Source organism: Oncorhynchus kisutch, linkage group LG17, assembly GCF_002021735.2.
Source record: "Oncorhynchus kisutch isolate 150728-3 linkage group LG17, Okis_V2, whole genome shotgun sequence".
Taxonomy (NCBI): domain Eukaryota; kingdom Metazoa; phylum Chordata; class Actinopteri; order Salmoniformes; family Salmonidae; genus Oncorhynchus; species Oncorhynchus kisutch.
The window spans coordinates 15,253,394-15,266,984 of record NC_034190.2 but is presented as its reverse complement, the minus strand read 5'-3'; the positions used below and the strand labels follow the sequence as shown (position 1 = coordinate 15,266,984).

General features: G+C 41.6%; 1 protein-coding gene across 1 annotated transcript in view; it reads left to right on the top strand.

Moving 5' to 3' along the window:
• slc25a13 (solute carrier family 25 member 13) overlaps positions 1-9,685 on the top strand; it is an 84,359-nt gene extending 74,674 nt beyond the window's left edge. Inside the window, exon 18 of the mRNA XM_031795168.1 lies at positions 6,993-9,685. Coding sequence (XP_031651028.1) covers positions 6,993-7,176 — 184 coding nt within the window. The 3' untranslated portion in view covers positions 7,177-9,685. The remainder of the gene's footprint in view (positions 1-6,992) is intronic.
• Positions 9,686-13,591: the final 3,906 nt, after the last annotated feature.

Genomic DNA, 13,591 nt, shown 5'->3' with positions numbered 1-13,591 from the left:
GGCAAAATATTCCAGTCTGTGCTACCAAAACAGTCCTGTAGCTTAGAATCTGCTTCATCTGACCACTTTTTTTATTGATCTAATCACTGGTGCTTCCTGCTTTAGTTTTAGCTTGTAAGCAGGAATCAGGAGGATAGAATTATGGTCAGATTTTCCAAATGTAGGGCGAGGCAGAGCTTTGTATGCATGGAGTAAAGGTGGTCCAGAGTTTTTTTCCCTCTGGTAGCACATTTAACATGCTGATCGAAATTTGGTAAAACTGATTTAAGTTACCCTGCATTAAAGTCCCCAGCTACTAGGAGCGCCACCTCTGGGTGAGCGTTTTCTTGTTGGCTTATGGCAGAATACAGCTCATTCAATGCTGCCTTTGTGTCCGCCTCTGACTGTGGTAGTATGTAAACAACTACGAAAAATACAGATGAAAACTCTAGGTAGTTAGTGTGGTCTACAGTTTATCATGAGATACTCTGCCTCAGGCGAGCAATAACTCAAGACTTCCTTAGATATTGTGCATCAGCTGTTATTTGCAAAAATACATAGTCCGCAGCCCCTTGTCTTATCAGACGCCGCTGTTCTATCCTGCCGGTGCAGTGTATAACCAGGCAGCTGTATGTTGATAGTGTCGTCGTTCAGCCACGTCTCTGTTTTTTATTTATTTTTTATTTCACCTTTATTTAACCAGGTAGGCTAGTTGAGAACAGGTTCTCATTTACAACTGCGACCTGGCCAAGATAAAGCAAAGCAGTTCGACACATACAACAACACAGAGTTACACATGGAATAAACAAACATACAGTCAATAAATACAATAGAGAAATTCTATATACAGTGTGTGCAAATGAGGTAGGATAAGGGGGGTGTGGCAATAAACAGGCCATAGTGGTGCAATTATTACAGTATGGCAAATTAAACACTGGGGTGACAGATGTGCAGAAGAAGGAGCTGTCCAGAGTAGTGACGCTGGACGGTTGGGTTAGTGTGGGCAGCGATCGGTTGAAGAGTATGCATTTAGTTTTGCTTGCATTTAAGAGCAGTTGGAGGCCACGGAAGGAGTGTTGTATGGCATTGAAGCTCGTCTGGATGTTAGTTAACACAGTGTCCAAAGAGGGCCAGACATACAGAATGGTGTCGTCTGCGTAGAGGTGGATCAGAGAATCAACAGCAGCAAGAGCAACATCATTGATGTATACAGAGAAAAGAGTCGGCCCGAGGATTGAACCCTGTGGCACCCCCATAGAGACTGCCAGAGGTCTGGACAACAGGCCCTCCGATTTGACACACTGAACTCTGTCAGAGAAGTAGTTGGTGAACCAGGCGAGGCAGTCATTTGAGTCTGCCGATAAGAATGTGGTGATTGACAGAGTCAAAAGCCTTGACCAAGTCGATGAATACAGCTGCACAGTATTGTCTCTTATCGATGGCGGTTATGATATAGTTTAGGACCTTGAGCGTGGTTGAGGTGCACCCATGACCAGCTCGGAAACCAGAGTGCATAGCAGAGAAGGTACGGTGGGATTCGAAATGGTCGGTGATCTGTTTGTTAACTTGGCTTTCGAAGACCTTAGGCAGGGTAGGATAGATATACAGTAGGTCTGTAGCAGTTTGGGTTTAGAATGTCTCCTTTTGAAGAGGGGAGCTTTCCAATCTTTGGGGATCTCAGACGATACGAAAGAGAGGTTGAACAAGCTAGTAATAGGGGTTGCAACACTTTCAGCTGATAATTTTAGGAAGAGAGGGTCCAGATTGTCTAGCCCTGCTGATTTGTAAGTGTCCAGATTTTGCAGCTCTTTCAGAACATCAGCTGTCTGGATTTGGGTGAATGAGAAATGGGGAGGCTTGGGCAAGTTGCAGTTAGGGGTGCAGGGCTGTTGACCGGGGTAGGGGTAGCCAGGTGGAAAACAATGCTAGCCGTAGAAAAATGCTTATTGAAATTCTCAATTATCGCGGATTTATCGGTGGTGACAGTGCAGTGGGCAGCTGGGAGGAGGTGCTCTTATTCTCCATGGACTTTACAGTGTCCCAGAACTTTTTGGAGTTAGTGCTACAGGATGCAAATTTCTGTTTGAAAAAGTTAGCCTTTGCTTTCCTAACTGCCTGTGTATATTGGTTCCTAACTTCCCTGAAAGCTGCATATCGTGGGGGTTATTCGATGCTAATGCAGTACGCCACATGATGTTTTTGTGCTGGTCAAGAGCAGTCAGGTCTGGAGGGAACCAAGGGCGATATCTGTTCCTGGTTCTACATTTTTTGAATGGGGCAAGCTTATTTAAGATGTTGAGGAAAGCACTTTTAAAGAAAAACCAGGCATCCTCTACTGACGGAATGAGGTCAATATCCTTCCAGGATACCCGGGCCAGATCGATTAGAAAGGCCTGCTCGCTGAAGTGTTTTAGGGAGTGTTTGATAGTGATGAGGGGTGGTGTTTTGACCGCAGACCCATTATGGACGCAGGCAATGAGGCAGTGATCGCTGAGATCCTGGTTAAAGACAGCAGAGGTGTATTTGGAGGGCAGGAAGACTCTACAGTGAAATAAGGAAATAATTACTAACCAAAACAGCAATGGACAAGGCATATTGACGTTAGGGAGAGGCGTGCGTAGCTGAGTAATCATGGGAGGCCAGTGAGTGGCTTCAGGCAGCTAGCAGGCCAGGGCTAGCAAGCTAGCAGAAGGGCCTTTGAGGGACGTGCTGTGATGTCGGCAGACGGATCAGCAGGGCTCCGTGTTGTAAACCAGGCCAATTGGCAAAATAGGTATAGTGGCCAAAGAATTTGTCTGATGGGCCTCTTAAGCTAACAGTCAGATGTGCTCTAGACAGACAGCGGGCCGCGGCTAGCAGGCTAGGAGATGGGCTTAGCAAGGCTTGCTCCAGGCTAATTGGTTCTTGCTTCGGGACAGAGACGTTAGCCAGGAGTAGCCACTTGGATAGCAGCTTGCTATCTACGATGATACAGGTGGGAGAAAAAAAAGGTTCAGAGCTTGCGGTAGGAATCCGGAATCCAGTCAGATTTTCTCTGGTTTGAGTTGCGCTGTGCAAACTGGCGAGAGATGTCCAGGCTAAAGGTATCTGATAACTGCTAGCAGTGGCTAGCTGGCTAGTAGCTAGCTAGCTGGCATCTGTGAAGCATAAGATATTACAGTTTTGAATGTCCCGTTGGTAGTTTAATCTTCTGCATAGGTCATCTATTTTATTGTCCAAAGATAAACGTTTGCTACAGAATGGAAGGAAGTGGGAGTTTATTAGATTGCCTACGAATTCTCAGAAGGTAGCCCGTCCTCCGGCCCCTTTTTCTCCGCCTCATCTTCACGCAAATCATGGGGATCTGGGCCTGTTCCTGAGAAAGCAGTATATCGGCCTCATCGGACTCGTTAATTAAAGGAAAAAAAGGATTCTGACAGTCCGTGGTGAGTAATCGCTGTCCTGATATCCAGAAGTTATTTTCAGTCATAAGAGACGGTAGCGGCAACATTATGTAGAAAATAAGTAATTAATAAAATAAGTTATAAACAAACACAATTTTTTTTTACAAATTTAAACAATCGGTTTGGGGCACGTAAAACGTCTGCCTTCTTCTCCAGTGCCATCTTACATCTGATATAAGACTAGAGTGATCAGCATTACTGAAGAAATTCAGCCTATCAGGTCGAATTAAATCAACATTTATTGGTCGCATACACAGATTTGCAGGTGTTATAGCGGGTGCAGCAAAAAGTAAAATGTCTCGCAAATACATTACAATTAAATAACAATCCAGGTAGGTATATTAGAGCGAGCACCTGTCAGAATGCAGAATATAAATAGGTGGTGTGCATAGACGGTATATCATTTGGAAAGAAAATGGTATCAGTATATTTATTTCCTTTTTCCGGGAGTAGAGATCAAGAGATTACACAGAGGGGAAACCAAATTTCTAAATGTACAAATGACTGTTTTACTACTAGGGGTTGAGAGCTATGTGTGCTGTGATACAGGCTATTACTGCACACACACACACACACACACACACACACACACACACACACACACACACACACACACACACACACACACACACACACACACACACACACACACACACACACACACACACACACACACACACACACACACACACACACACACACACACACACACACAGGTTTTGGAGAGGTGCGGGGGGGCTGCCACACTAGGTGCCTGAGGAGCTGTTGTTGTGGGGGGTTAAGTGCCTTGCTCAAGGGCACAATGGCATCTAGGATTTGATAACGCTTCCCTAACCGCCGACTCAGACATTAGTTTCAAGGTGCAGGGCTAGTGATGGCTGTTCAACAGTCTGATGGCCTGGTGATACAAGCTGCTTCTCAGTCTCTCGGTCCCAGCGCTGATGCACCTGTAAGTGTCTTACCACAGGATAAGACTGAGAAATACAGAAACGCAAATGTCATAGAAACGTCCAGTCAGGATTGATAGCTTCTACTGACAGCTGCTGTGTGATACAAAATGATGGTAATTTCTAGCACCACTTTTCTACCAACCTTTCAACAGAGGGAGAGAGCTGTGAAACACCATAGGACTCTGGTCAAAAGCAGTGCACTATATAGAGAATAGCTTGCCATTTGGGACACAGACCATTATTTGGTGGGATGGACGTAACATTTCCTAAACTACAGGGCTACAGAGAGTGAAGCAGTGCAGAGAGAATCACTTTGACTTGGGATCTTTCTCTTTTCAGATTTTTGGGGTAGAAATGAGCTCATTTTCCCTGGAGGAGCAAATTGGTCACTCTTTAGAATGCACTAATGTTCCATTGACCAATAAGAGACAGAGACAGGAGGGTAAGGGGAGACTGTTAGGACAAGCATCACCAAATACATTCCATTCACTCATTATACTGTACATATAGTGGTACTGACAGAATGGTCAATACTCTATACTGTACATATAGTGGTACTGACAGAATGGTCAATACTCTATACTGTACATAGTGGTACTGACAGAATGGTCAATACTCTATACTGTACATATAGTGGTACTGACAGAATGGTCAATACTCTATACTGTACATAGTGGTACTGACAGAATGGTCAATACTCTATACTGTACATATAGTGGTACTGACAGAATGGTCAATACTCTATACTGTACATATAGTGGTACTGACAGAATGGTCAATACTCTATATTGTACATATAGTGGTACTGACAGAATGGTCAATACTCTATACTGTACATATAGTGGTACTGACCGAATGGTCAATACTCTATACTGTACATATAGTGGTACTGACAGAATGGTCAATACTCTATACTGTACATATAGTGGTATTGACAGAATGGTCAATATTCTATACTGTACATATAGTGGTACTGACAGAATGGTCAATAATATTATACTGTAAATATAGGTGGAACTGACAGAATGTTGTTAATACTTTATACTGTACATAGTGGTATTGACAGAATGTTAACAATACTATTATAATGTACATAGTGGTATTGACAGAATGTTGAAAATACTATTATACTGTACATAATGGTACTGACAGAATGTTGACAATACTATTATATTGTACATAGTGGTATTGACAGAATGTTGACAATACTTTATACTGTACATATAGGTGGTACTGACAGAATGTTGTCAGTACTTTATACTGTACATATAGGTGGTACTGACAGAATGTTGTCAGTACTTTATACTGTACATATAGGTGGTACTGACAGAATGTTGTCAGTACTTTATACTGTACATAGTGGTATTGACAGAATGTTGACAATACTATTATACTGTACATAGTGGTATTGACAGAATGTTGACAATACTATTATAATGTACATAGAGCAGTATTGACAGAATGTTGACAATACTATTATACTGTAAATATAGGTGGAACTGACAGAATGTTGTTAATACTTTATACTGTACATAGTGGTATTGACAGAATGTTAACAATACTATTATACTGTACATAGTGGTATTGACAGAATGTTGACAATAATATTATACTGTACATAGTGGTATTGACAGAATGTTGACAATACTTTATACTGTATATATTGGTGGTACTGACAGAATGTTGTCAGTACTTTATACTGTACATATAGGTGGTACTGACAGAATGTTGTTAATAATATTATATTGTACATATAGGTGGTACTGACAGAATGTTGTTAATAATATTATATTGTACATATAGGTGGTACTGACAGAATGTTGTCAGTACTTTATACTGTACATATAGGTGGTACTGACAGAATGTTGTCAGTACTTTATACTGTACATATAGGTGGTACTGACAGAATGTTGTCAATACTTTGGGGCTCTTCCAGAAAACAGGATCAATGAGTTAACTGACCATAATATCCTTAATATTCTTTAACAGAAATAGACTTGAAATTGGCATGGTGTAATTGGTCCACCACCACCAACAACTCTTACTTACTAAACCAGGAAATCAAGAGATCCAGTATATTGGACTGTTTACAGCCCTTTGGAAAGTCAGAACAACTTCCATTTATTATGCAAACCCCTATGTACTGTAAATATCCAATGTGCATACTGTGTTGTCTTCACAGACTGTGTTCAATGTGAATACTGTACTGCTGGATGGTGTAGTGTTCCCTGTACATATTGGAAAGATATCACTGAAGGGAGTATGAAACCATTGTGGGATATTCATTTATTTCTGGTTCGTGTGCTCTGGGAAAAAATAGCCCTCTCGCCCAGTCTTAATATTCAACTAAGATGTTTATTTTTTGTGGTGGACAATGTTTAATATAAAATCTCTCTCCTTCTCTTGTCCCTTCCACTTTCTGTTTCTCTTTTTTCGGTCTCTCTCTTTCTCTCCTCTCTCCTTTATCCTTGCCTCTCTCCCCCGTTCTCCTTCCCTTTCTGTCTCTCCCTTTCTACTCCTTCCCTCTTTCTCGTCCCCCTTTTCTCCTCCCTCCCGTTTTCTCTCGACCTCCACCCCTCCCGCTCTCCTCGTCCTTTCCCGCTCTCTCTCCACACCACAGAAAGCCGTCTGGTTCGGAGCCGACTCCCAAGTCTCGCATCAGCCTGCCGGCGCCCAGCCCCGACCACATTGGAGGTTTCAGGTTGGCCGTGGCCACGTTCGCTGGCACCGAGAGCAAATTTGGACTCCACCTCCCAAGATACAACGTTCAAGTAACCCCCCGGTCCAAGAAGGACGCCCCTTGAATTGAACCCCCTCTGCCCACACATAGGGGGCAGAATAGAGCACACGTGCAATCATTACACCCTCTCCCTCCCACCCCCAGCTAGTCGAGCACTTGGAATATTCCACCCGAAAGAGAAGCACATTGTGAGTAGTATGATCTGCCTCTCTAGGCTTTAAAGATAAATATGTGTCTGTTTTAGTTGATGATAATTTTTTTAAGCTATTATGATCTTCAGAAATGTACCTTTCTACATCATGGTCTAGAAACACAAAAACGTTGTTTTAGCTTCTGTTTTTGTCTTAGCTACCCGTAAAGATTACTTTTTGAGTCAGTCTTATTGTGACGATCAAGTGATATCTACAGTACTGACAATGTGTGTCTAGAGTAGTGTTCCAGTTTGTCTTTTCATACAGTAATATGCACAGTAGTGGAGGGGCTGGCCATGACTTGAATTAGACCTGGACTGCTTCCTTTCATTACATCATCACTAAGGCCGGGACTCATTCAAAAGTGCATTGTCAACATGTGCATTGCACTTGCTTTTAAAGGTCATTTACACCTGAGCCGACATGTACCGTATTTACCATGAAGGCCATCTCTTTAAAAGACACTTGACAGTTCAATGTGCTCGTCTACAACGTGCCTTTGATTGAATCTTGGTCTAACCATCACTTTATATGATGGTGCTTTTACTGTCTTCCACCTGAGAGTCTGATAGATACCAAACAGAATGAGCCCTATCCGCAGTATGGGGATAGTAGCACAAGTACGCACATCCGAATCACGGTTCTACTGTACATATGAGAACGGAACAGACACATCCGAATGACGGTTCTACTGTACATATGAGAACGGTACAGACACATCTGAATGACGGTTCTACTGTACATATGAGAACGGAACAGACACATCTGAATGACGGTTCTACTGTACATATGAGAACGGAACAGACACATCCGAATGACGGTTCTACTGTACATATGAATGACGGTTCTACTGTACATATGAGAACGGAACAGAGACACATCCGAATGACGGTTCTACTGTACATATGAATGACGGTTCTACTGTACATATGAGAACGGAACAGACACATCTGAATGACGGTTCTACTGTACATATGAGAATGGAACAGAGAGACACATTTACATATTGATACAGTTCACCAAGTCGCTTTTTGGATACTGAGAAGAAACTAATATTCTTGATCTTGAACTTCATTTGCGAAGAAAACATAAAAGATTGACCAACCAAAACGCTTGAATGTAATATACTGTTCACTATTACCACCACTTGCAAGGTATTACTACTACACCTACTATGGTATTGTAGTGACTGTCTGTTATCCTTAGTTGTCTCAGTCAGATCAAACTGGGCTGTGTGTTGTATACATTTCTATTTAAAGAATCATCAGGGTACAACAGAGCAGGGGGAGAGAGTAGAGAGATGTGGGGTATACCAGAAAGCAGGATTATGAAGTTATCCAGTTAACTTTGATAAACAACCACATACAGTGGGGCAAAAAATAATTTAGTCAGTCACCAATTGTGCAAGTTCTCCCACTTAAAAAAGATGAGAGAGGCCTGTAATTTTCATCATATGTACACTTCAACTATGACAGACAAAATGAGGGGGAAAAATCCACATTGTATGATTTTTAATGAATATATTTGCGAATTATGATGGAAAATAAGCATTTGGTCACCTACAAACAAGCAAGATTTCTGGCTCTCACAGACCTGTAACTTCTTCTTTAAGAGGCTCCTCTGTCCCCCACTCGTTACCTGTATTAATAGCACATGTTTGAACTTGTTATCAGTATAAAAGACACCTGTCCACAACCTCAAACAGTCACACTCCAAACTCCACTATGGCCAAGACCAAAGAGCTGTCAAAGGACACCAGAAACAAAGATTTTCTGGAGTTTTTTTTCTAATTTTATCTGTCATAGTTGAAGTGTACCTATGATGAAAATTACAGGCCTCTCTCATCTTTTTAAATAGGAGAACTTGCACAATTGGTGGCTGACAAAATATTTTTTTGGCCCCACTGTATTATCTTCATTTGTATACTGGTTGTTGTTGCCGAGTCAATTATATCTCGTCAATTTGAAGGGCTTTATTCAATCCATATCACAGTTCAGCTTTAAAGCGTGATTGACAATTAAAGGCAATGTTCTTGTGGTCACAGCGACTGCATTCACCGTAAACGCTGCGTATGTCGGCCCTATCACAAATGACCTTTTCATTTCTAGTACGCAATCTGTAACGCTTCAGCAATACAGACTGAACAGAGCCCTAAGTCTATATTTCTCAAAATATCTCATTATTTGAAGCAATGTTGGACAGTTAGCTGGCTAACGTATTTATCCAGCTTTCTGGAACAGCCCAATGGTGTCACGAAAGACATCCGGATTTAAACTTGTACAGTACAGGAGAGAAGTAGAATACGGTGTGATAATTGTGCCTTACTGTATGCATGGCAGCAATATGTATATGTACTAATGAAATTAAACCTTAGTGAACAAAGTGTGTGCACATGTGTTCTTTGACAAGGTGGTATGTTATGGTGCGACAAGTCAGAGAAAAGCTTGAAGCCTGGCACTGGAGACGAGGACAGAATCACAACAGCCAACTTGTGACACTATAATTACAGTAGCTAAACAACAACAAGAAGTAAACAAGCTAACAGTTCTTCAGCCATGATTTATTGGCGGGTATCACGGTAGACAGCGGCTTACAATATGTCTCTTTTGTTCATTACAGTTCACGTAGCACTTATACGAAATAACGTGCTAAACCGGAATTTGTTGCTTAGGCCTGTAGTCATTGAACAGTGCAATAACCCTCACATACGTACAGTTGAAGTCAGAAGTTTACATACACTTAGGTTGGAGTAATTGAAACTCGTTTTTCAACCACTACACAATTGTCTTGTTAACAAACTAAAGTTTTGGCAAGTCGGTTAGGACATCTACTTTGTGCATGACACAAGCATTTTTGCCAACAATTGTTTACAGACAGATTATTTCACTTATAATTCACTATATCACAATTCCAGTGTGTCAGAAGTTTACATACACTAAGTTGACTGGCCTTTAAACAGCTTGGACATTTCCAGAAAATGACTTCATGGCTTTAGAAGCTTCTGATAGGCTAATTGACATAATTTGATTCAATTGGAGGTGTACCTGTGGATGTATTTCAAGGCCTACCTTCAAACTCAGTGCCTCTTTGCTTGACATCATGGGAAAACCAAAAGAAATCAGTCAAGACCTCAGAAAGAAAATTGTACACCTCCACAAGTCTGGTTCATCCTTGGGAGCAATTTCCAAATGCCTGAAGATACCACGTTCATCTGTACAAACAATAGTACGCAAGTATAAACACCATGGGACCACACAGCCATCATACCGCTCAGGAAGGAGACGAGTTCTGTCTCCTAGAGATGAATGTACTTTGGTGCGAAAAGTGCAAATCAATCCCAGAACAACAGCAAAGGACCTTGTGAAGATGTTGGAGGAAACCGGTACAAAAGTATCTATATCCACAGTAAAACGAGTCCTATATCAACATAACCTGAAAGGCCGCTCAGCAAGGAAGAAGCCACTGCTCCAAAACCGCCATAAAAAAGCTAGACTACAGTTTGCAACTGCACATGGGGACAAAGATCGTACTTTTTGGAGAAATGCGCTCTGGTCTGATGAAACAAAAATAGAACTGTTTGGCCATAATGACCATCATTATGTTTGGAAGAAAAAGGGGGAGCCTTGCAAGCCGAAGAACACCATCCCAACCGTGAAGCACGGGGGTTTCAGCATCATGTTGTGGGAGTGCTTTGCTGCAGGAGGGACTGGTGCACTTCACAGAATTAGATGGTATCATGAGGATGGAAAATTAAATGGATATATTGAAGCAACATCTCAAGACATCAGTCAGGAAGTTAAAGCTTGGTCGCAAATGGGTCTTCCAAATGGACAATGACCCCAAGCATACTTCCAAAGTTGTGGCAAAATGGCTTAAGGACATCAAAGTCAAGGTTTTGGAGTGGCCATCACAAAGCCCTGACCTCAATCCAATATAGAATTTGTGGGCAGAACTGAAAAAGCGTGTGCGAGCAAGGAGGCCTACAAACCTGACTCAGTTACACCAGCTCTGTCAGAAGGAATGGGCCAAAATTCACCCAACTTATTGTGGGAAGCTTGTGGAAGGCTACCCAAAACATTTGACCCAAGTTAAACAATTTAAAGGCAATGCTACCAAATACTAATTGACTGTATATAAACTTCTGACCCACTGGGAAAGTGATGAAAGAAATAAAAGCTGAAATAAATAATTATCTTTGCTGCTATTCTGACATTTCACATTCTTAAAATAAAGTGGTGATCCTAACTGACCTAAGACAGGGAATTTTTACTTGGATTAAATGTCAGGAATTGTGAAAAACTGAGTTTAAATGTATTTGGCTAAGGTGTATGTAAACTTCTGACTTCAACTGTACATTATATTCCTATAACATTGACATAAAGCAGTTGCTGACATGTCTAGGAAGCTGTATGAATCTGTAAATGTGTTGCATGCATGCAGGGGGTTGGGTACAGAGAAAAGCACAACAAAAGCACTGTGAACATGAGACTTTGGAAACATGACAATAGCTCTATAGGCCCAGTCTAACAGTTCTCACTGCTAGTTTCATAGGGCTTCACAACTGTAGTAGGACCTATGATTTGATATGGAGTTCATTTAGGTTATAAGCAATACCGCTGAATGACAACTGACCACATAAATTAATAAAATGAAAAGAAGCTAGATGTTCTCTAGTTAGTCTCATACAACTAACGTACATTAACATAACTTACTACAAAATAAATCCCCCCAAAACAGTGATGCAAATAGAGTAGAGAAGGTGGTCCTAGCCTGGACATACCTCTGTTTAGTAGCCTGTCACAGAGACTGAAGGGGCGGGGTCTAGAACACATGCTGCTACTTAGATAGGTGTGTGGAATGATGTCATAAAGGTGTAAGAACAAAGCCTTCTGATAGGCTGGATGCACTAGTGATTTTCCCACGGCGCCTGTCGACGGTTGGATGGTGATCCCATTTGATCCCACCGTAGGTGATCCATCCAATCCTATGGTGTCAGTTCCACAGGCCCTTCCTCCTCCCCGTCGGCCAGGTTGGCATTGAGCTCCATCAGGGTGTGGGTGAAGTGTGCCCATTCCTCACTGTGGGGCACTGCCAGCTGAGAGGTAACACAGAGAGAAAAACAATGTATCCACTCACACTGGTATCCATACCCCCAATGGTATTTCATATACTAAGGATTATGTTTTAATCAATTACTGAGTCTTTGTCAGGATCAGATTGGCTGGTTTAGCCTCATGAGCAAATACAGTCCAGTATATGTACGGTTTTGTCTATATTCTACCCTCAAGGAAAGAGGACACTACAAATAATACTTCTGGAGCTTTTAGTTGAAGCTTCATGCTGTTCTAGTCAATCGTCAAGTGACTATCGTCGTTACATACTCATATCTATGTTTCAATCGTTACAAGTTCTATGTGACTGTGACTTCTCGTAACGTTTCATGGCGGAGCACTGCGGTGATAGTGAAATGAGAAGCCGCTTGGTTAGTTGCCGTGGCTGCCACCCAGGCTGTCACCACGGTTACCACTCTGCAGGCTATAATTAACCAGCAATAAGGAGGTGGGAGGGGACCAAGCAGGGCCCGGTTGCATATAACAAAGTTAATTTCCCCCTTATCTTTTCCCTTAAAGTTTCCTTAAATTTAACTCCGTTGCACAAAACATTTTAAGGTGAACAGCCCCCTTAAATGAAGTGAAAAAGTTAAGGGTGCCCATGAGGTCCCTTAACTGCATCAGCTAGCTAGCTACTTAGCTAAACAATGGAAGGGGCACAATCCATGGCTACAAAGCTAGCTAGCTATATCAACTCTAAGCTAGCTTGACTTACTAGAAAGTAATATAAACAAGTTGAGAAAAATGTAACTATAAGAAACATGGTTTATTATCTTCTGAAGCAATTTGGTTATCCTGTCTTGATTGTAGAAGTTCTAGTTTGCAATCTCACAAAATTAAAGCGATCTCTCTGAGGAGACTTTAGCCAGTGAATGAGGCCATCTCCATGGTAACCAGATACTATTTTTGCTATACAGTTGAGATTGGAAGTTTACATACACTTAGATTGGAGTCATTAAAACTCGTTTTTTCAACCACTCCACAAATGTCTTGTTAACAAAATATAGTTTTGGCAAGTGGGTTAGGACATCTACTTTGTGCATGACACAAGTCATTTTTCCAACAATTGTTTAAAGACAGATTATTCACTGTATCACAATTCCAGTGGGTCAGACGTTTACATACACTAAGTTGACTGTGCCTTTAAACAGCTTGGAAAATTACAGAAAATTATGTC